This window comes from Antrostomus carolinensis, unplaced genomic scaffold, assembly GCF_000700745.2.
Source record: "Antrostomus carolinensis isolate BGI_N321 unplaced genomic scaffold, ASM70074v2 scaffold25865, whole genome shotgun sequence".
Classification (NCBI taxonomy): Eukaryota; Metazoa; Chordata; class Aves; order Caprimulgiformes; family Caprimulgidae; genus Antrostomus; species Antrostomus carolinensis.
In genome coordinates, this window is record NW_010317505.1 from 45158 (window position 1) to 69131 (window position 23974).

Here is a 23974-nt window from a genome sequence, read left to right on the forward strand (position 1 = left end):
CATGGCATTACTTGGTTATCATACAAAACTGAAATAAAAGTCTAAGAATAGAGATGAAGACTTTTTAGATGCTGGCTCACCCAGTGATACTTAAAGAGGAATGCAAGGGAGAGACTTCCCAAAACAGGATTTTCCTGTTCCATACTTAACATGTTGACTCTGCTGCCTTCTTTAGCTGTAAATATGTCTCAAAGCAGATGCCAGTTATGCACCATATAAAATTATTGGTGCATTACTGAAAGAATCCCACTTTCACCATTTTCTTCTTTAACCATCAGGCATAAAGCAGCAATACTGCCACATGTTCTGTTACTGCTTACTAAGTACCTATTGTTCCTCTTCCTTTATTATTGCCCCAGTACACAGCATTTCAATCAGCATCTTAATCCACTAAATATTACCCAGTTGTCAACAAAGCAAATGCTATGGTTGCTGTGTGGTGAACATCTAAGTAACAATATGCTATTTTACCATCAGACCTCAGTAGTAAGACACAGGCATGTACACTTACAGATCCGTGCAAGTGCTGTGGCAGTTAGACTGGTGGATGTGAAACAATCTATGAATGTAATAAGCAACATGATAATATTTATGTATTAAGCATCCAATGACCTTCAGACTTTTCCAAAATAGCTGATAGGCAGATCCCTGCCATATTAATTCACCATTAGCTCAGTGACATGGAAAACTGTTTTGTGAGCAAAAGGTTAAGTAAAGCAATTTAATTCTACCTGTGTGTATATACTGAATATGTGGCTCTGCACTTCATCCATGGAGTCCAGGCCATAAGCTACAGTTCCCAGATGAAGTCGTTTGAAGACCATCTCGTTCTGTGTAAGAGTTCCTGTAACAGAAGCAGCACCAGACATACAGTGGGAACCAACATGCCTATTTCCCAGCAAAAGTTCTTGTCCTGCTGTATCCCAAATTCAAGAGAAACTGGGCCAGAAGATGAATCAGTCATGGCACTAGGCTCTTGGCACAGGCTGAGGCCAGCAAAAAAAGACAGTATTAAGAAACCTGAGGGCTTATTCTCCTGGAAAGTAATGGTGCACATCACTGTGCCAGTAAATAAGAATGCAATTCACCGCGCAGTCAATGCCAGTGAGAGTTGCAGGCATAATTCTGATTCTGTTGGAACCAAAGAAAACTTCTAGAAACAACTTCAATAGGACCAGGATTTTATGTCAGACCAAGCTTTTCATTACAGCTTAGGTCTTCTGAATTCAAGCTCAGCTTTAAAAGTGTAAGGACAGCAGTATACAGACTGATGGCAGAATCTGCCTACACATGTAAGTGAACTTCATCTGGCTTTGAAAATTAATTCTAAAAAGTTGCTTTTAATTTTATTTTTACCCTCAGCTTTTGGTTTAATAGCAGACTTTAAAGTGTTCCTTGAAGTAGCATAATATTCCTGTCCTTTCTTATTTACAGTGCATTCAGAACAAAAAAATGCAGGTTTTTGGGTTTTTTTTCCCCAAAAACCTGATTAAATCATATTGTCAAAATGACAGGAAATGCATATTTCTTCCAGTCCAAAGAAATCTTACATTATACTCTCTGGCTGGCCAAAAACGTAACAAAATCCAAACAACAACATACCATGACTCAAAACTGTATTTTCTACATAGATACCTGTTTTGTCTGTAAGCAAATAGGATATCCTCCCCAGCTGCTCAGGAATAGTGCTAGACCGAACCACAGTGCCAGGGATTTTGGAATCTCTGCGGATCACCCAGCTGTAGACAATTTTCCCCATGTCCAGATTCACACGTAAACTGTGCAGGAAGAAGGGGAAAAAGAAAAAGAAAAATTATCTCCAGTTAAACTTTGGAAAAAAATCACTGTGAACTGCCACAGTACAATGAAAGGACACATCTTCCATGACGAATTTGAGCGGCCAAATAAAGTATTCTGGGAGAAGTATATTCAAAGTCAGTGGCTGGGTGGCAAATGGGGAGAAGGATTGCATTGCTGCAGTGGTACTGAAACTTAAAGACATGATAAAATTAAGTTGAGAAGAACAGATACCATTTGAGGGGAAGATGGACGCAGGCAAGTAAGGACAGCGTGATTGATAGGCAGACAGCAGGTTAAAAACAGAACCGAAATAAATCCCAGATCTACACTGAAAGTTACAATCAACTTATTAATATAGTGCTATTAAATATTAAAGTTTCAGTTCCCTCTAAATTTGGGTTCTATTACACCACATGCTGTATAAATATCTCTCCTTTTCCATTTTTTGCTCTGCTCTAACCAACGTAACCTGACAGCTCGGACACTGAAAGAAAGGGCCTTAAATGACTAATCCACAGAGTCAGTGTCAGTGAATGGGTGAATATGTTAATTCAGCAGAAATAACAAAGCAATTCTTACGTTTGAACAGTAATTTGATTTCTATTTTTAGATTTGCTTACTTGTCAAATGAGGAATAGATAAGAGTTTACGTGCTTGTTCATACTAGAAGCATGGAGGAGGCTGCAAAGGAAACAATATTTTGCTGGGAAAAATTACCAGTCAGCTTACCTAATGGGAATGATGTTTGAGAACAGAAGGAGAAATCTTATGATCTGAAGATACCAACGGCCAGCAAAGTGCTGAAGGGCCACCATGACGAGCGAGACCACCACAAGAGCCCCAAACAGGATCTTGGTAAGACAGTTCACTTCCAAATCAAAGAGACCAATCTAAAGAAATAAAAGGAAGACATTTCAAACACACAAGAGGAGATGTTAGCTCAATGAACTGCCATATCCAAAGAGCCTTTCTCACTAGTCAACTACTTCTCTTTTAAAACACCACAAACATTTGAATTTATAAGCAATATTGTTGCCAGCTTATTAAATAAGACTTCCATTCTTTGGAAGCTAAGCAATGCATGAAGAGGTGTGAGAGGACTCATGCTGCCAACAGCTGCAGACTCTATAAACATCCCCACACCTTGTCTTAGCTTTGCTGTAATAGAAGAATGCAGCAAAATCTTCTTTCCTATTCTAACTGGGACTATCTCATTAGAACCATATAAAACAATGGTTTCACCAATCTTAAAATTGACAAGATATATGTACAATAGGATCAAAATATAAGGACAAATAGGTTCTGCTATGGCAGTTATCTTAAACCGTATGCTGGAAGATAAGAATCATTATTCCTATGAGGTTGTCCCAGTAGTGTGTACCTATATTTTATTTAAAAAAGGATAAATTCATGCCCCTTTTTATTTATTAATAACACTGCTTCCTTACCATACCTTACTTCTTGGGTTTGAAGTATTCATCACACTGCGCAGTTCTCTTCCAGTGTAGAGGACAACTCCCACAACAGTACCTTAACAAAACAGCATGCATCAGCTGAAGAAAAAAACCCATCCATTTGTTTTCTTTATAAAAATACTTGTCGGATCCAAAGGCTTGATGGCTGGAAAGGATTTTTAGCAGGATAATTTCAGAAGCAATAGCAAGCAGAAATTAAAAAAGCTGGTACCTGAAATATAAAACCTATGAAAACACAGACTGTGAACAGAAGACATCCTACAAAAAGTCAGTAAGTTGATGCAGCATGACAGACTGCATCAACTAATGTGCATGGAAAGAGAAGTCACTGCTTTGCTCTCTTGACTTTCCCTGACCCCCTTTTGATGTCAGTTGTCTCTCCCCACTATAAATAAAAGTTGCTAAGGAGGGAGGATTTCTTGGTTTTCCTCCCACCACTTTTGAATTCCACTTATGTGTGGGTAAGTTTACCTTACACCAGACAGCGGTTCTTCATTGTGCATCAAAATTAAATCAGTACTCTGGGCTATGGTTCTTTATTGGTGAAGGCTGACACAATCAGAGTAAACCAAATTAATTCCAACAGCTTTGAAAGACAGAATTATCTTATTTTAAAATCTATAATTTACTTTAAGTATTTGCCTAATTGCTGTTCCCACTGAAAGGCTAATCATACCCACTCCTATCTTACTGTAACAGATGGAGCTGCTGGGAGCCTATCAATGTATTTTAATGCTATGTCCCACAGTTGCTAAAGAGCTGAGAGCAACAAAGTTCTCCCTTTTCTTCTCACAGAAACATAATACAGTTTAACACCATAAATTACTGGGCTTCTACAGATTTCTCTTAAAGACTTTACAAAAAGCCATAGAGAAAAAGCTAACTACCATCAAGAGTTTAAAAGCTGCTATTGCCAAAGTCTAATTTTTTACTAGAAAATTTTAGGGCTCTGCAAAAACTGGAAAATAAAGCACTGCTTTTTTTGGTAAATACACTGTCATTTTATACTCTGCTATTCTCCTGCTCCCATTAATGATCAAAGTTTTAACAAGCTGCAAGTGAATTATTTTTAAATAAGACTGATTCAAAAAGAGGTGGTATCTAAAAATATGCTGAAACATTCCTTTAGGAAAAAAAAACAAAAAACAAACAAAAAAACCCATCCCGCAAATCACTGGAGCCATATGGCAGGTGATGGTAAGATCATCACAATTCAAATCAGCAGATGGCACAGCTACTCCAAATCAACTGCAAACAGTCAGAGTCAGACCCATTCCTACTACAGCAGATGGAAAAAGCCACGTAGCTCTGCTTTGTCTTACAAGCAGAGGCTGCCCCAGTGAGATGGCATCACTACAACTTGACAGCTTTCACTTACAAAAGAAGAAAAATAATATTCACATTTTTTTCCTAACGGAAATAACCTGCAACATTTTACCATAGGAGAAAAAAAAAACCTGAGTATTAGATTGATCAAGTCAGTCAAAATGAGAGGAAAAACCTGCCAGGACTAGAAAACAGCTTGAAGGCACACTGGTATGTATAAAAAGAGTGTTTCTAGTTGTTTTATGGCCATTCAAAACAGACTCGACTGCATCAACCATTTGAATTGATGAAACTATTTGCAAATGTTATTCCTATTAACTGAACTCACAAAGATATCTATCTACAAATAACTTACCCAGAAAGGAGGATTAGATTTAAACAGTAAATTCATTTGGGCAGAAAGGAGGTCATTGCATGCCTCAATACAGACCAAGTCCAAGACCACCTGGGACTTCTAAATAGCACTGAAGTAGCAACTAGGTGGAGCAGAGTGTGGGCTGTGCCCTCCTCTGGGGAAAAATACCTGCACCCACACATAAACTACACACAGGTGAGTGTACAGCAGAGGAAGAGGTTCTACCCTCAGCAGGCACCAGCTATGAGTGTGCTGGGGGTAGGAGGGCATTCCCCTCTGACTTCAGTAGGGCTCTTCACTGTAACACCCCCGTGTTAGGCTCAGTCACAGCAGTGTGAGATCTGCAACGGTTCAAGAGCTGGTACAAATTAAAGCTTCGATACAAGAGGCAGGAAAGCCTCACTGGGAAAGGGTGCTGTGGAGAGAGGAGCTATACAGGACTGAATCACAAGAAAAATGGCTTTGCAGTTCTCTATCTGTTTTGTTTAAAAGCAGGATGAGCTGAGACTCATGCATTAAGCAGCCTGATGGGTATTTGAAGCTGCTAAGTTGAGTGCATGTGTCCATGCTCAGAGGGAAAGAAAGTAGACTACCTACTTGCATGGAAATTATTAATCTATAAACATAATTTACTTGATTAAAATTTATTTGGACCTTGATTAAACTGTATTTGGACAACTAGTTTTTTTACAATTCCTTGGTCACAGCACTGTGATAACACTGTAATACATTACAAAGAAGAGTCAGTGCAAGATTAGATAGAAACATACAGGAATGAAATTTATTCACTGTTTTCTGCTTTAAAAAGAGCAAATAAAAATGTTTTCAGTGCTTCAAAAAAATCTTTTGAAGTTCATGTTCCTTCCTATTATTATTAATTCCATGTACACCTTGGTACCACACTGTCAGGTCTCTCCAACTTTAATTCTAGAACCGTACTACAGAATTTTACTCTTTTCCAGCTATCTGCAAACTTTGCAAACATGCTGGACAGGAGCAGGACAGGCTTTTACTTTTACAAGCCTCTACAAGAGGCCATTGATTCATCTTAGGCCTTGGGAGCTTATCATATATATAAGCCAAAATCTGTCAAAGAATTTATTTTTTTCCTTTTTAAAAGTATGTAAGACAAACTCAATGGAAGCACTTACCTGGAAATCTTTCATCTTAGCTTCTGTTACCAGAATCTATTTGACACCATTTCTGTTACAGATTAGGATGTAATGTGGAGAGCAATTAAGTGCTATTCTGGTCCTAGATACTAAAGAAGTGCCCAAAGGCCACTCCAATTCTTTCTCATCTAGGAATGTCCAAGAGGCAATTAGATGTCAGCTCAGCTCCCCAGAGGTGTTAGGACAAGTGGGAAACCTCATTCCAACTGCTAATTTCTCCAACTGACAGAGATTATTATTCCATTACAAAAAGACCTTTAAAAATTGTTAACATATTCCCTTAAAAAAAATTTTACACATGCCTCCATCCTACCTGATGCAATTACTGTGCTGGCCCAGAGGGTGTTTTCTATGCTTAAACTTTCATTTACTGGAGGGTCACTGTCCTCCTACAATAGAATAAAAAGAAAAATAAACAAACTTGTCAGTAATGCAAAAGACCAAAGGATGACAAGAGTCACACAGAGGTGTTTGGAGAGGGATGCTGGGAGAGTTGGTAGAGGACTTCCTGATAGGATGGAGGATTTTCATAAACACAGGTAAATCTCTGGTTGGGTTAAAAATATGACCACTTTGTTTCAGTGGAACAGAAGGATTGGGGGGCCAAAGGAAAAAAAATAAAAATAAAAAAAGCCCTTGGGAATCATAAATGAGAAACTGATTTGTCAGCAGCTCTCCAGGGACTACAGGAAAATGTTCCCTCATTTGGCTCATGTGGATTAATAGCATTTCTCCTGCTACTGTAAAATCTCACTGAGAACCTGTTTGGACTGCTCAGTGATGCCTGAAAAGTTGTCTGATATGCACCAGAGAACAGTAACAAGAAAGCACGATTCCTCTTAGGCACCAAAAGATTAATTCCACACAACTGTACCTTTGCATGAGAAAGTAAATTAATGTCTGTGCCTGTTTTATACAAGAACTGCCTCCCCAAGCCACTCAAACTCCTCTTCTGGGCTAGCACTATTAAACCAGATTAAATTGTGCCACATGAAGATAAAAGGGCAAAACCTACAATTTTGAATTAAAATATGAGCAAACAACTTCTAAAAAGTTGTAAGAGTCTCCTGTTTGTTACAAAACCATTTGTAACCATCCCCAAAGGTGGGGATGAATCTCTGAAAATTTTCATAATCCCACTGAGAGGAAAAAAAACCAAAACAACCCAACCTTTTGCCCCAAGTAGGCAATGCATCTTCCCAACAAGGCAAAAGATATTCATATTTTTAATGGTGATATTTCACAGTGGCTCTGAGCTGCTGCCCTCTGAAACAGGGGCCAAATATAACTGAGTTCACATAGGTTGCATGCAATTGAAGGCAAAAAACCAACTGAGACTGAATTAAGGCTGCTATGGCCTGCTCTAGCTAAGATCCCCTGTCTTTTCACAATTAAAGGATTTTAATACTACAGAGTTCATGGCAGTCCAGATTTCCTTCTGAACAGGCACCATGAATACATAACTACCAATCTCTGTCCAAGTGTTCAGGTGTAATACCTTCAGAGTAAGGTCCTTGATCCCAATCAGCCTATGACATTGTCCCCAAGTGAAAGCTGCAATAACCATATTTTTGTTTCAGATTTATTTAATGGATTTTAGGGGGGAGGGGGGCGGGGAAGAAAGAAGAGACAAAGAATATCAATGGCAAGAGAGAGTTTACTGTTTATCCTGAAAAATTCTGGCATCCTGGTAGCATTCAGCAGGTTTGCATAGCAAATGCTACATACATTATTTCAAATATATGTCAGCAAGACTCACCCTTGTGAAGGTCCCCACGAAATTATGTATATCAATATTGGGCTCTTCTGCATATACATAGGATCGGATTTGCAGTAGATCCTATAAAACAGACATGTTTTGCCAATCACATTTTAGTACCATACAAATGTTTCTACCAAAATACTTTGAGCAAGAGTTACTTATCAAGTTAAGATAATTACTAAATTATATTACTTACTGGAGCCCAACTGTCTAAGAGCAAATACAGTTGTACCAGCTTCACTAAAGAGTATTTCTTGAACTGATACCTGAGAGACTCCTGGAAGCTGCTTAGATGTTGGTGCCCCATAAAATAAATTTCAGCCTGAACAATCAACACAGCCTAAGACACTTATTACTCCATAGCAAAGGAGGTTTGGACTAGCCTTCCGAGGCAATGAAGGAACACCCTCTCACTCAGTATTTAGTTCAAGTTGCTGGTGTCATTAGGAACAGTTCTCTAGTGACAAGATATGCCAGTTCTGCACAGTGTTTTCAGTGCTGGCTCCTATACACGCATGAACTATTCACTCCATGGAGAGAATACTTAGGTACTTAGAGCCCTCTACCTCTTTTTTTTCCCCTTTTTAAAACAAAACAAAAAACCAAACCACACAAACTACTTCAGCTAGAGATTTTGAGAAACAGAACATTTGATGGAGGTTACACATTTATTTTAGATCCTACAGTGGAGCTTCTGTGGTGAAACTTCTCCCTTCATAAAGGTGAGCAATGAAAACTCAACTGCCACTGAGGCCATTTCATGAAATCTCATGAATTGTGCCTCTGAACACACTGCAGTCCAAGAATTAAAGGGAGCATTTAAGTACCACCACCACCACGGGCACCTATCCTGCAACAAGACCTATCCTGCAGTAAGTTACTGCAATGGTCTCTGGAGAGGAAAAAAGAAAACAGGAGCATCCTACCATTAGCCACCTCCTACTACAAGGTCATTCTCTAACTGCCAACCCCAGTGCCTCTCTGCACAGCTTTGCAGTGGCAGCCAAGCAGTACTGTGACACCTCGCTTCATCTTATCTGAAATCTTGCCTGGAGCTCAGGGAGAGCTGGTTTACCCTTACTGTCTTTCTTGCCAAAGCTAATCTGTAACATGCACTGAGCCCAGCACAGAACAATATTGAATTAACCTGATTTTGAAAGCAGCCCATTAATTGAAGCACCAGAACATTTTTCAGGTAAAACAGATAACACATGGTTACCAAGTAGTATATTTTGTACGAAGGCAGCTTACAGAAGCAGTTGGCAGTCTCTGAGTACAGGTAACAGGCAGCCGCAGTTTCCAGTCTGTCTCACCATCCAGCTGGTCAGTGCGAAGGAAGCAAGACCCTGTGGATTTTCAACACCAGTCAGTGCTCTTTCCAGATCTGTTTTAGGTACCACCTACATAACTAGGGCACCGTTTGTTCTTCAGAAACAGTATCTGAGTTCAAGTAACATTTGTTAATAACATAAGAATTATATTCTTGCATCACACATTCATTTCCTTCCACTAGTCCAGAATACAGTGTGACTCTGCACTGTATCTTTAAGACATTTGAAATGTTCTCATTAGTCTTTATGGGTTTTTTTAAATGCTTCTGATCAGACATTTCCTTATCCCACACTACACAAAACAAACCTGAACAGCAAGTGAAATGATTTACATCTATAATGCAAACCATTGCGTAACCCAATTCATTTACCCTGGATTCAACTACCTACATTCTTTGATTAGCAAACAAAAACATAGTAAAACATCCTGAGAAGTGGCAGTCCATAAAAGCATTTGAATTCTCTGTCTCTCTAAAATTTTACTATTATCTATTTCTTTCACAATTCCAAAAGATAATTTTCTCTAAACAACCAGTGAAAGGTTAATGGCTATTTTGACAATTGGTTCCAGATGTTTACCATTCTTCTCCGACGTCCTCAGGAAGATCATGTCAGCAGGGACCCGCTGGTTCTGTTAGGAGAAGAAAGGCCATTATTGTGCATACACCCCTGCACGCGTGTGCAGCCGCCTTCTACAGCCCCACCGTGACAAGCAAAGGGGGTATGGAGGAGAAAGAGGATTTCTTTGTCAAGCTGAAGCTTGGTATTCATTTTGTTTCAAATATTAACTGGTGCCAGCTCCCACTGACCAGACTGACCAACAGCTAGGTTTACAAAAGAGCTAGTGAGTTAACTCTAGAAGTATTAAGAAATTTTAAACTAATGCTGGTTTCCTTTCAAGAAGTCCCATGCTAGAAGAAAGCATGTATCTGGAGTCTACAGCTACCATTTTCTTGGTTTTTGTACTGACTATTTTCAGACTAATGGTTTCAGAGGACACAGCTGCTTGCACAGAGAGTGCATAAAAAAAAGGGGGGGGCGAGAGAAAAACCCTGAAAAGGGATTAAATATTGTAACTAGTGTTCAACACTATATTCTGAGCCTATCGTAAAACAATGTGACTTCAAAATATCTCATTCTCTATGGTCTTGCAAAAAACCAAACCAAATCAAAAAAACTTAACAAAGATACACATAAAGGCTAACCTTTTCAACAATGATGAGGTCTCCTACTTGTATATTAGAGCTCTTCACTTTCACAGTCCCTGCAAAGCAAAGATATCAGTGCATTAGAGCAGCAGCAGAAGAGGGTTTGCGGGTGCTGTGCAATGCTCCTCACCTCCCTTCCTTCCACTCCACTATTCTGGAGAAAATGGGTAATGTTTCCATCACAAGAATTAGGCAACACTGCCCTGTGAAGACTCACCAAGCCCACTGCTCTCACTGGATAAAGCCCACTGCTCTCACTGGATAAAGCACTAAGTTTCAATCTGCAAAAAGGGCTGAAAGCCTCTCATCTAACAGCTCCAGACCTCAACCCTGGACATAGAAACTCCCTGGTCACTCTCTAGTGACAGCTTTGAAACAAGCCCTTAAACTTTTTTTTGCACTACTGGGTTAACCAGGAATTCAAAAATACTTCCAGCATCAGGCAGACAACAGAACAATAACAGAAAAATTACAATAGGGAACCATCAACTTCTGACTCCTCTTCCCAAGGTGGTTGAAAATTTAAAGCTCAACTCTCAAGCTGTAAGTAAAACGGGCCCATCTTAAAAACCAGGCTCATTTCCTTGCGTGCTGCAGCTCTTGTATCTGGCTCAGCTCTCCCACCACTCCTTTGCCTCTCGGCGGACACAGCCTGAACAAGCGGGTCCTACAGAAAATGCATAAATATTTATTCCTTTGCAGCTGTCAAACATTTCCCAGTTGCTTTAAAACAGGGGATTAATTTAACAATTGGCTAGTAGTTTCAAATCATTATCCAGCTCTAGATTTGGCTTCTCAGACTAACTAGTGATTTATAATCAGTTAATTTGAACCCTGCCTCTACGTGTCTGTCTGTTATATTTCAACAAAAGCCTCTTTAATCTGCTGTGATTTGAGTGGAAGTGGGGGAGGCACGTGGAGCTCACCCCGGCACAGACAACACTTCTACTGTACCTCGAAATTCATGGGCTAACTGGCCAGATAGCAGCTCAGGGGGAAAGGAGAAGGGGGAAGGGAGGGGGAATAGAAATTAGCACAAAGCACAAAGGTCACTAGGATTTTACTACTGGCAGTCCCTTCATTAGCATCCTTCTCAGGATATGCTTCAGTGTTTCTGCTCCAAATTAACAATGAAAGCCATTCTGGGCTCCCGGCAGCCTGCTGCTTTGGTGACACACTGTGTGCTTAACAACATGCTTCATCACTGCTGCTAATAAATGCAGACTTCCTTACATGCTGTAATTATTCCTACAAATTATAAGCAGTCATGGCCCATTTCACAAATATCTCATAGGGCTTTGGTGGATTCTGGGTTTTGCCTTGCAAGACTTTTAGGTTGGGTTTGTTGTTTTTTTTTTAAAAAAAAAAAGAGTAAACAAAATGAATGCTGGGCTAAGGACATCTCTGCCGGGGCAGGAAGCATACCGAGGATTAAGAGTCCATTACGCAGAGGCTTGAAAAGAAAAGCCGCACTCCAAGAGGATCCAAAAAAGCATCCCTGGCAGTCTTCTGTATGGGCTATACAAAGTTAGGTACTATGACACTAAAAGGGTCTGACAGATAACATCTCTTCCTCCCCTTTTAATACGGTTATTCACGAAACAACAAAAAGTGCTTTTGAATATTCTCCTGTGTAAAGGAAGGAAAAAAAAAAAACAAAAACCTGTGTGCTCTCCTCACACAGGCACAGCAGTTCCTAAACCACTGTGCAAAAAAGCTCTGGGAAGGAGAGGTGGACTTATTTAAATAACCATACTTTCTCAAAAGGATTTATTTGGTGACTGTCAGTATAGGAAGCACTACCTGCAGGGCTCAAGCACGGAAACTTCTTTTTGTAGCGCTTTTCTTAATGATGTAAATTCACACTGGAAAAGAAAAATTAATGCCTGGACAAAACTACAACATGATGATTTCCTACCATTATGCACATAAAAGGCTTTTTGGATCATTATTCTGAAAACAATATCATCTGCTTTGAAATTTTTTCAATACAGGAAAAATCAAAGCAGCTGGAGGAGATTTGTCTTGTCCAATAACCCTCTCAACCTCAGCTGTTTTAAGGTAAAAGAAAGAGAGGACCTTTCTAACCAATGCACATTTTTATAACTCCTGTATAAATGAGATGCCCTTTTTAGGTAGCAAAGCTAATTCTGCTTTTCCAGCCATACTCCTGGCCTCTCACGGATGACATCTCTGCAGTATGTACCATATGTCCTGCTAAGAAGGCACGGGACCAGATGTTTCCTTTGACTCAGGACTCCCATAAAGCAACTTACTTGAATTAGTTTCATTTTGATCTTGGGAATTCTGTAATTCCTTTTCCTTTCTGTGGGGAAACTACCTCCTAAACATTACATGTTTTCTCATGCATGTTTAAGAAACTAATAACACAACTGCTTTATTTCTCAATATTGCTCTGCAATTACAGTATTTTTGTAATAATAAATTACTGCTTTTATAAATGCATCTAGAAGTGCTTCCTTTAAATACTCATAGGTTTATTTAGCATTTACAATGCTTCCAGTTTATATTTTCAGAAGTTAATCAGAATACAAGTCAGTGATTAACACAATTTTAAAAAGCAACTAGACTGGATCTCTTATTAAATAAAAAAAAATTTAAAATCAAGTCTTAATATTTGATTTATTTTTGTTTCATTCTTCGCTGTATCCTGATTTATATATTTTTAAAGACAAAAAAAGGTAAATGCAATAAAATGCTTGTTTTGCTTGTTTGTTCCAACTTCAGCTATAGTCTTTGCAATTATCACCAGATCTGCAGCATCATAGATGTACCATAAACCAGATTATTTAAAGTATTAACTACATTAGCCACAAGAGATGCCTTTTTGTACCATGTGAACACTTATGTCAAGATTCCACAATAGATCTGCAGAGCTTCAGTAAGGCACAGATCAAAACACTTAATTTGGAATTAAAGATAAAGCCAGATGTTTATTAAAACAAGTCAAATGCATCTGAAAAAATAGGATTGTTTGGATGTGCTACACCAAACTTTTGGTTTTGCAGCCTTATGCTGTATAAACTGTGGAGCAGGACTCAGAGGGTTTGGGAAAATATTGTTTTTATATGGCTGGTAAATGCCAATGATCTGTATCTTAAGTAGCACCCCTCAGTAGGAGGTCTCTTCCCATTTCTTTCTGTGGAGTTTCTCTCCATTATGCAGTGTTACCCGGGGAGGGGGGGCCACGAGAGAAGAAAAACAAACCCAAGAATTTGCAAGCACAGTTCTAGCTTTCTATCAAGCAGAAAGTCAGCACACAGACTTCTGAATACAAGGCAGCTTGTAGGTTTATGAATAGGGGACTGAAATTTGATTATTTTTTATTACAATCCAAACAACTGTCCTTTAAATGGAGAGCCTTCTATTTAAAAAAAAACCCAACAACTTTCCAGAAGTCTAATGGTTTCATCATTTTAGAATATCAATGGATCATATCAGTAGAAAAAGAGGTTCAAGGTGGGGTGTTTTTGATGTTATGTAAAATAAAGGACCATAGAAAACACACTGCTCTCTACTCTGCCTCACGTTGCCTTCCAAAAAGATTAGTCCCTGGAATTCAACAACTATATTCAAAATAAAATGGGATCCAAAGAGGATTCTCCCTTTTTCTCTACAAAGCAAGCAGCTTAGTTAATCTTAAAAAGCTTAACAAGAAGACTGCATGAAAAAAGTTCCACCTATAGGAGGAAAGCTGTAAATCCAAAATACCCCCGCGGGGGTGGGGGACCAGGCTGAAGGGTGTGCTGGAGCTGGAGAGCTCCCAGCCAGCAGCAGGAGCTGTGCCCGGCTCTGGCGCAGCCACAGTTCTGCACAGGGCATGAGGAACCGCACACAAAGAGGACCCGGATTTGGGAAAGTACTTAAATCTGTGCTTCTCTTATTCAAAACTGCACATAAGCACATGCTTAAGTCTCCCTGACTTCATTCAGACTTAAGACATCTGTGGGGTTCTGCTGGGAGGCCAAGGTTGGAAATAGGAAAAACCATTTTCCAGTCACCTCAAAAAAACCTATTCTCCATCTCACTGCATCTTAGTGCAAATACTCAGGAGAAATAAAAACAGCTTGGAGAAAGCTACAGTGCTCCATTAGATCCATTATAGCCAATGTTCAATAACAGCTGTGCTCAGTGTCGAGCTTCACCTCATCGCCCCCTCAAAACATTGGCTTTAGAGGTGAAACTATTGTGAAGTTTAAAAAAATTATATAGCAACATTTTAGAGGGCTTTTGTGCATCAGTACCCTTCTGCACTGCCCCTTTTCAGTGCAGGGCTGCGTCAATATGCTGAAGCATGAACTGCACTGTTCAACAACAACAACAAAAAGTAACAGGACTGTTTGAACAAGGCAAGTTCTACCTGGAGTTTTGTCAGCTACACTGAAAATTAATGGTTAAGATCAGCTGTTCTCAGCTTATTTTGGTATTTGCTGCTTCTACTTCTGACCTGGTGAAGGGCTTCCTTGAAAGCTTGCCTACTTTTTCTAACTGTACTAATAAATGCAATAAAACAAACCCAACACTTTTCCATCCCACAGTCATGGTGGCCTCACAAGGTACTTCCCTGCTCCGAGGTGATTCTCAGAGGTCCTGGGGGTTTTTTTGATGCCCAGGTCTCCTGAAGAGCTCAACTACTGAGAGACATCAAATTCAGTGAGAGGCTGATAATGACTTTTCTCCTCAAAACATGAGTCAAATGATTAAAAAAAATTCTTAGCTTCCCTACTCTACAATACTGCCTGGAGAGTCTCACTACTGTTTCTGCACCAAATGTGTGTTAAATAAAGTGGCTTCAGATTTTCAGCTAGTGCCCAGCTGCCAATCCTCCTTGGTTTCTCTCACAAAATTAGAAAAGTTAAAGGATTGGGGGAGGGAAATCATTCATGGGAAACGTAATAGCAATATGAAAAGAACTAAAGGAGAGGTCAGGCCCCTTATAGATCATTGAATAGAATCCAGAAGGCAACTCTTTTATATCTTTAAATAGATGTAGTACACCCCTCTTAGATGAGGCTTTTGTTGGTTGCCAAGCATTTTAAGTGTTGTAGTAAGAACATGTTACTAAAAGGGGATTTAATATTCAGAAACTCAAACTCCCTAGTTCGGAGTTGCCTCATAATTCCCAGAATGTGAAATATATACAGCCTTAAGCAATTATGTTTAAAAAGTAGCCTTATTCTTAAAAGTGCAAGTGTTGAAAGCAGCGTATTTTTTCCTACACCTAGTTCACTGCATCTTAATTTAAGGGTATGAACTTTTATAACAAAGGAACTGGAATTGAAAAAAAGAAGTTGCTTAAATTCAGTTCATTCCCTTTTTAAAAACAAAACCCTGGCCTCACCATCATTGTCATGGTATTAGGAGTAACTCCATAGTGAGGCAGCATTCGATTTTTCAAACGAGAATTTAAATGGCTTTGTTAGGTACGGCACAGCTGTAAACAATGGCCAGAGCCAGGGATCAGACACAGCTGAGCTGCAGCCTGGGCTCACTTACAAACGAGGTCTCCAAATTCCTCACAGTTGGAGGAAAGTGCTTGAAATTATTTATACAAGAGAAGATATGGCCAGTATTGAGGAACTATGTCAGTCACTGCTAACAGAAACACCCAAAAGATGGGGTAACATATCACACAGTATCTTTTAGCAAAGGAATCATATGATGTTAAGCCCGGTACAACCCAGAAAAAACTATGAAACTCAACTGGTATTGCATATTCAGTAAGTGATGGAACATGTCAGTATGTCAAGCAAGTCACCTTAAATTCAACACATGCACTCACAAGTGCTTTCAATACACAGAGTACCTGTACTTAACTATAACTTGTGGTACCTGTGCTGAAAAGGTCTCCAGTCCTAGACACCAGAACACAGCCTACCTTCACTCTCATTAGTTGAACCTACCTCTGCATAACCATCTTCTGACAATTTCACAGGCCTAGGTTCAATTCTTCTAGTAAAGTGCTTTTGTGAATTATCTGCCTATGTGGATCCCCTTCCCTTTTATAAGCACAGATTCACAGATATGTTGTTTCCATTAAATAATATTAAATGGTAGCTTATAGGAATCCTTCTTACATCTGTCTCTCTTACCAACATAGTGAACAAACAAAAAAACACATGCAGGGGGAAGACAGATGCACCATTACCAAAACTGGAAGAAAAACAAAAAAGAAAACCAAACAACGTATCACAACTACTACAGGTCCATTCTTGTTTTCTTCCTACTATGCTGCTTGCTGTATCTGCCTCTCCCTCCTTTCATCCATGCAACATTATGGAGTGCTTCTCTCGCGTCACAGCTTTGCAGGAAGGAAAACACATTTCCCTTCTGTAAACATCCCCCTCCACAACTTAGGGAGATTCAGATCCACTTTCATTTTCTTTGGTGACTTGAATCCACAAGGCGGCACAATAATTGGGAAAGAAGTTTTGGCCTACACTGGAGTTAGGAGCAAGCAGGGTTTAAAAATATCACATCAGCTGCTTGCAAGTTCACCCCTGCCTGGTGCTGGCTGCAGTGAACTCCCAGCCCACCAAGCAGGCTCCTGCATGTGCAAACACATTGGCTGCCCACTCCCCATGTCTCGAGTGGCCAAGATGATGCTCTGAAGTTATGTGAAGCAATTAACATACACCCTCCTCGCATTAGCTGTGCTTCTCCCTAGAAAACCCTCAGCAAAGACCAGCATCCACCACAGCCCAGCAAGGAGCCATCCACAAGAAAGCCACCCAGACCCTCAAGGCCTCTGCAGTGGCAGGAGCAGCAGCGTGGCCACAAAGCCACGTGCCTGTGAGCCCATAACCCCCTCCCCGTTCCTTGAACTCTGCTTCTCCAACTGTCAGCAGCATTTGATTGAGTTGCAACCCCCGGCGCTGCCACAGCCGTGCCAGGATGCAGCGGGCGCGCTGGAGCCGCCGAGCCGACCTCTCGCTGTGAGCTTGCTGTAGATCTGCGAGTTCACTTCCTTGTCGCGCATGTAACATCTGATCTCCTCCGCGGCCTCTCGGATGATGGTAACAGCAAGCACAAATCCCTGAAAGGAACATTGCGGGGGGGGTAGGGGAACAGAATGGATTAAAAGGTCAGGAAAAATCACATCTGCCTCTAATAAGAACAATATTTATCAGTACCAATGCCAACAATCTGCATTTCCTTGTTCTATCTTCTCTCAATAAATCATTATAGTGATATTATGCACTGCTGGACAGAACTCCTAACGGCAAACTGACAACAGACTTGTTGCTTAAAAAAAAATATGGTTGTTTCTCAGCTTTACCGTGATTCTCTGCCAGCACCTTCCAAGCAAATCTTTGTAAAGTTTATGTGAAGAGTGTAAATAACACACTTCATCTCACTTCACAGGTGAGTAACTAAGACTGACAGGAGTTACACAAAAGTCCAGTGTAAGACAGGATCCCTCAAATCTCAGTACTCTCTCCACCACAGAGCCATCAAAGTTAGCCTACCTCCTCTGGGAGATTTCTTTATATAGAAATCTATATAGAAATTTTATATAACCCCTTTTTTATATATCCAGATATATACTTATATAATGCACGTGTATTTATGCGTATGCATACACACATTCAACCTATACAAATAAGCACTCTAAACATACTAATGTGAACTACTCATAGTATAATTACACATTTGTCTGATTAGGGTTTCAGTCCTACTTTTCTGTGGATTTGAGCTGTCATTTCCTTTCCTCTTGTCATGAGGTAAATGCCCACATCACACCCTTCACTATATGAAAAAACAACTAAATTAATGCAAAACAATTCTTTATGGGGCTAGTACCACAAAGTCATTTTTTATTAGGCACTATTCAGCTCAGACTCACTAAACAGTTAAACCACTCGTCACCTGATACAGAAGAAAAAAGCAACTTTTTACAACCTGTATTCTTGAAAACTGCAACCATGTACTGATTATCTCTGTCAGTAGGAAACTTTTTTATTTTAAGAAGGGGGCAGTGTGATGTTAGAAACTGATGGTTACATGAAAAACACATGAAAATGTCTGTAAATACCCATCTACCCAAACAGCAGATTTTGCTAGTGGGTTGAAATCTCCAGCTTTAAGTAACTTAACTTTTAGAAAGAATGGCTGTGCACACACCTTCAAAAACTGTGTGTACGAGCTGGGCACAAAGAACTGGTGAACCTAAACTCCACAACCACCTCAGGAAAGTCTTGCTGTGGAGCACTGCTAACACTACCCAACACAGTAACAATTCAAATTCTCATATTTTTTTTAAACAATTAAAAATGATTAATTACCTAAGAGCTACTAAGACTGAAGGAGAGCAGCTTCTTTAATTATTAAAACACTGAGGTACACTTCACCTGCTGGCTCTCACAATCCTATAATAAAACTAAATAATCCCTAATTCTAGTACATACATATGTGTCTAAATTCACTATCTAAATTAATTAATATCAATCTTAAAATGCAATTTAGTATGTTTCTGCAGTATTTTAAAAGGCAGACACATGAAGAGACCCAAGGATGGGCAATTACTTTTTAAAAAATGCCTGTATTCAATCCTGTATTTACAAGCATTGAAAGTAAGAAGCCATTAATACAATGTTTTCAGAGAATCGTTTCACCCCCCAGCATTCAGGACCACGACTATTTGTTTTGCACCACTGTGGAAAATCTCTTATTCCCATAACCAACAAATCAAGAAAAAAATGTACATTTCTCGTCTATTTACAAGTTGCATTTGTGTGCTTAGCTAGAAATTCCTATCTGCTTTCCAAAATAAAATAAAAAAGCCTAAGTTATTTTCAACTTATGTTTCAGCTGTTTGAAGAGTCTTCAAATAATTGCCCCAAAATATTCCCACATGTGCCGACTCACTGTGTCATCTCATATGTCATTCCATCCCCAACACTCATATTAGCAGCCAGTAATGAACAAAGACCTTTCTTATCCTGCTTTCTGGCAGCTCATATGCCAAATTCTAATTGCTCACCTGGCACAGACAAGTCACAACTGCCTATACAAAACCCAGAGAGGGAGATCCTCTGTGTGCATGTATACTTTATTTATAGCACAGGATCTTATGAAACTAGCGTTAGATTCATACAGCAAATGCAATACAGCACACACTTGAGAAAGAATTCAGTGCAATCCAAGTTTTAATACAAACAGAATTTTAGCAGCAATGTCCCAAAGCTGCCCCTTCACTTCTTTCTGGCTTTTACCAGGGACTTCACAGTACTGAAAGTCTAAAAGGAAGGAAAAATTTCCGTTGCCTCTCCTGAGCTACCTTAATAGAGCCACAAATTTTTACCACCACCATTTCTCAAGTCAGTGCACAAGTAGTGTCTTAAGAAAGAGCCCTGTGCTTTTAAAATACATTTTCAGTTGGTTTTGTATCATTTCTTTGAAGTAAAGAGGATGTCTATCCTTAGAGATTTTCAAAGCTCAGGTAGATGAGTTAAGCCAATCTAAGTTTAAAGACAGCCGTGCTTTGAGAGCAGACAGTTGGACCACATGTCTCTCTGAACCGAAATTATTCTACAATACTATAAGCTGAAGTGCAGCAGAGAAGTTATTCACATAGAAAAAGAAATAATAGTTTTACTGGGATAAAAGAAAAAAAAAAAGGTACCTATGTTTAAGCATTTAAGCAGTTGTAACTGACTTATGCAGTGTATTTTAGAGATTTAAGAAGCCCATTGTATGCAACTATTCCTGTTTCTGCCCTTTGACAGCACTGGAGTTTCTGCTTCAAAACTGATTATTATAAATTTTCTTTGATCGTAGGTGAAACACATGGCTACCAAAAGAAAGGGGGAAATAGTTTACAGGAAGGAAAGAGTATCTGCACCTTGAGCGAGTGTGAATATGTCTCTATATATTATTTTTATACGTGGGAGGTTTGTGGAGGGGGGGGTTCTCAGTTTTTTCATTTGTTTTTTACAATGTGGTTAAACTACGAAGCAGCCTGTTGACCTATACCAAGGCCACAGGTCAAACTGTTTGGCAGGGGAACTTAATTTGCCATCATTGCGCATATGGCCACTCATTAAGGTCACTTTTGAAAGGTGCCCTTCGGTCCTTCGCTGCAGTTGCCAGGCTGGTCCAGGCTCACTCCAGGAGGGTGTAACACCCCACACACATCCTCCATGAGCACACCCTATGTTCAGATGCAGCTGTGAACAGCACACACATCACTCCAGTATCCATTTGTTTTCTCATGTTATTCACAAAGCCCTGCTGCAGTCAACACAGCCAGTGGCAAGAGCTCTGTGCCTGTTGACATCCCACAGATTAACAAGTTGGGAGCAGAGTCCTCTCACATCCCCATCAAGCCTCTACAAAACAAAGCTTAAAGGGTAGAACAGGCATCTATGCTACGACATGTATGGAGCAGGCCTGAAGAAGAAAGCTAACAAAATTATTTAAGGTACAAACTTAAACCCTACAGAAAAGGCAGCATAAGAAATTGTGTCAAATACTGAAACTTTCTTGAATAAATAAACCTTAAATGACCTACCAGAGGAACCCAGTACGTGTAAAGTGCGCCAAGCCTCATTTCAACAACAAATTGGGAGCAGGCCAAAAGCAAGAAATAAAGGTTGAAGAAGTATTTGAATTGGTTAAACAACACCTAAAAAGAAAAAAAGAGAAGGGAATAAATTAATGGAGTTCAGAAGTTATGCATATTGAACTAACCACCAGAAACATTTTTGTATGCTCCTCTAGTGTCTAAATGCTAACTTAGGGCAGTCTTAAAGTAGTTCTGGACACTCAGGACAGATCTGTGTCTGTTTTGCTGTTACCCTAAGGCAGCCTTTGAAGGAGGCCCTCTAAACACAACCCAAACATTCCTTATTTGCTCCAGGTTCTGTACCTATCATCTACTGTAAAACCACTGAAACTGGAGGAAGCATTGGGGTGGGATGATGAAAAGCTATTGCCTTCACACTTACCCCAGGGAGAAATGTAAAAAAGTTGTACTTCTGATTGTTGATCACATTGCGAGGGTATCTCTGGTCTCTCTTCTCTGGATGGCCAAGCCAAACAGTACGAGGCCTTGGGTCTCTCCTCCCGCAGCATCTTAAGCACTCACAACATCTATAGAAGGAACATTAATTAATGAGTTAATTTTTAACACATTTCTATGACTCACACACACCCCCCAGACCCTCTCCACCAGCCAGACAGACCAGCTTAGCATCACTTCATCTGTCACTCACCACCTCTCATCTGTCAATTATCCACTGTATTACAAATGTCTTAAAACCCAGAGCTTGACTTCCTACCAAATACAGACTCTCCACCTGCTACAGCCACTGCAGACCTGCCTCGCAGCCCACCAAGCTACGAGCAAATATCTCTTACGGTGTTGGAGCTGTCACTAAAACATCACACAACCATGTGTTCAAAGCTGGGCAGGCCTGCAGCAGGGCTAGAAATGTGTCTGCAGCAACAAGGGCTGAGGAGGCTCCTCGTTTGCTTTCAATAAACCGATGAGTGGAGAAGCATGGACCAAGCTCATCACTACACTGATGGCTGCTGGGAGAGCTTCTGCCTCCTGGGAATGGAAGGGCTTCAGGAAGCAAGGAGGTGTGGGGTACAGGCAGAAAGATCCCCTTGCATCAATCCCCGATTGCAGGTTTGATGCCACAAAGCTCCCACCAATAAAATAGTAACAGGTACTTTCTATCATTGCTTCTGTTATGTGAGTATATAGAATGGTTTGGATTGGAAGGGACCTTAAAGATCATCTAGTTCCAATCCCCCTGCCATCAGCAGGGACACCTTCCACTAGATCAGGTGGCTGTTCCCATGGTGGTGTATGGAAACTTCCTCAAACAAAAGGAGGCTTTCCTATTCATGAACTGAACTTAAACAGGAATGTATGTTATGTAAGGTGACCTCAGGTCCTCAAGAAAAAAGAGGGACAGACAGAGATTCTCCTCTCCTTCCCTGCAACCCCTAGTTCATAGAAATGTATACCTTTCCAGCAGAAGGGTTTAATATTTGCATATTTGAACTTTTGCACTTTAAAACAATCGTGCCAAGGAATAATAACCTATAATCCTCTAAAAATTAAACCTTAATTTTTTCTGGAATATGAAAATAGATACTAAATGATTGCTGATTTTTACACAGTATTACAGTCATTAGCTCTGTTTATGTTAATGGCAAATAGTATTTTAACTACTAATGCATAACACGCATTCTTATCGACTGAGAACATGCACTGCAGATCCACCTACTATTTCAGCTTGTTAGTTTACTAATTTGTTTTTTCAGGTCTTCAGGTGACTGTCCCACTGCAGCACAGCCATGGAGGCTGCGAGTTCGGGCAGCCCAGAACAATGACTGGACCCAGTGCTGCAAACCCGAGCTGCCAGAGAAACGGCTGCAAGGTTTTAAGTTCATCCTATTTTCAATCAGACTAGTCCAACAGAACCTCTGTTCTATTTTTTTTTCCCCACATTTTTGTCTACTTTGTCAGCAGTATCTCTGTTCTTGCTCTAATAAATATTGTCATAATTCAAATTATCCAGCTCAAAAATTACTTTTTATATTTTGTAATGTCATTTTTCCAAAAACTGTTCAAAATAAATAGGAAAACGCTGGCACACTGATTTTCTACTTTTTCAACTCAGGCTTGTACTAAAGCCACTTAATTTAACATCATTTCTGGCCTCTGCTAAAAGTTACATGGGAATTCAGGAAAACCACACCAACTTCACTAGAACCGGTATGATTCCTAAAGGATTCCTTTGGAAATCATTGCATGGCCTACGAACTTCAGGCTAGATGCTGCTTTTCTCAACTAAGAGATCCAGGGATGAGGTGACAGGAAACATTTATTCTCTAGAAGAACATGGAGGATTAACGTGCAATTTGTTAAGCAAAGGTAACACCAGAGAACCACGACTTTCTTTCGCAGTCCAGAGCCCACCTGCTGAGGCCCTCAGGCTGCCCCAGCTCACCTGCCATCAACTCAAGGTGCCTCAGGGCCTTCAACCTGGCTGCTGCGGCCAGCAAAAACTCAGCTCTCACATGAATTTTAGTCAATAAAACAGTGCCCTGCTCAATGTAACGAATCCTTACTTGAGGCAGTGAATCAAACCGAGCGTCGGTTACTTCGTGGGAGTGGAAGGACTTATCAGCAATCCCTCTTGCATCTTGAAAAAGCCTCTCTATTCAAACCTGCAGCATTGTACCCTCCTAAACCCCAAAAGGGTCATTTTTCTGTTGTCACTGCTTCTTACTGAAAGCCAATCTCTTCTCAATCCCACTTGTTCCTTTAAAAACAGCCCTATTGAATTTCATTGGCATTTGGGAAAGCCGGTATCAGCCAGACTGATATCCAAAAGCTTCAGAGGTCTTACAAACATCTTCCCAGAAAACACTGCTAAGATCTGCTCTTGAATCATGGCATTCTGCTGCAGAAGCTTAGTTAAATACACACCTAAGTGACAGAAATAACTATTTAAGGAAGTACATGAAGCATTTGGCCCTTGAAGTCCCTATCTTGCCAGAAGA

General features: G+C 40.0%; 1 protein-coding gene across 1 annotated transcript in view; it reads right to left on the reverse strand.

Moving 5' to 3' along the window:
* Positions 1-21544, reverse strand: part of ATP9A (ATPase phospholipid transporting 9A) — a gene marked incomplete at its 5' end in the record, with an annotated part of 48232 nt that extends 26688 nt beyond the window's left edge. The window contains 12 exons of the mRNA XM_010168610.1: positions 732-844; positions 1636-1778; positions 2530-2690; positions 3254-3330; positions 6442-6517; positions 7888-7968; positions 9142-9236; positions 9801-9852; positions 10427-10485; positions 17378-17486; positions 20964-21077; positions 21400-21544. Of these exons, the coding sequence (XP_010166912.1) occupies positions 732-844; positions 1636-1778; positions 2530-2690; positions 3254-3330; positions 6442-6517; positions 7888-7968; positions 9142-9236; positions 9801-9852; positions 10427-10485; positions 17378-17486; positions 20964-21077; positions 21400-21544 (1225 nt within the window). The remainder of the gene's footprint in view (positions 1-731; positions 845-1635; positions 1779-2529; positions 2691-3253; positions 3331-6441; positions 6518-7887; positions 7969-9141; positions 9237-9800; positions 9853-10426; positions 10486-17377; positions 17487-20963; positions 21078-21399) is intronic.
* Between the last annotated feature and the right edge of the window lie 2430 nt (positions 21545-23974).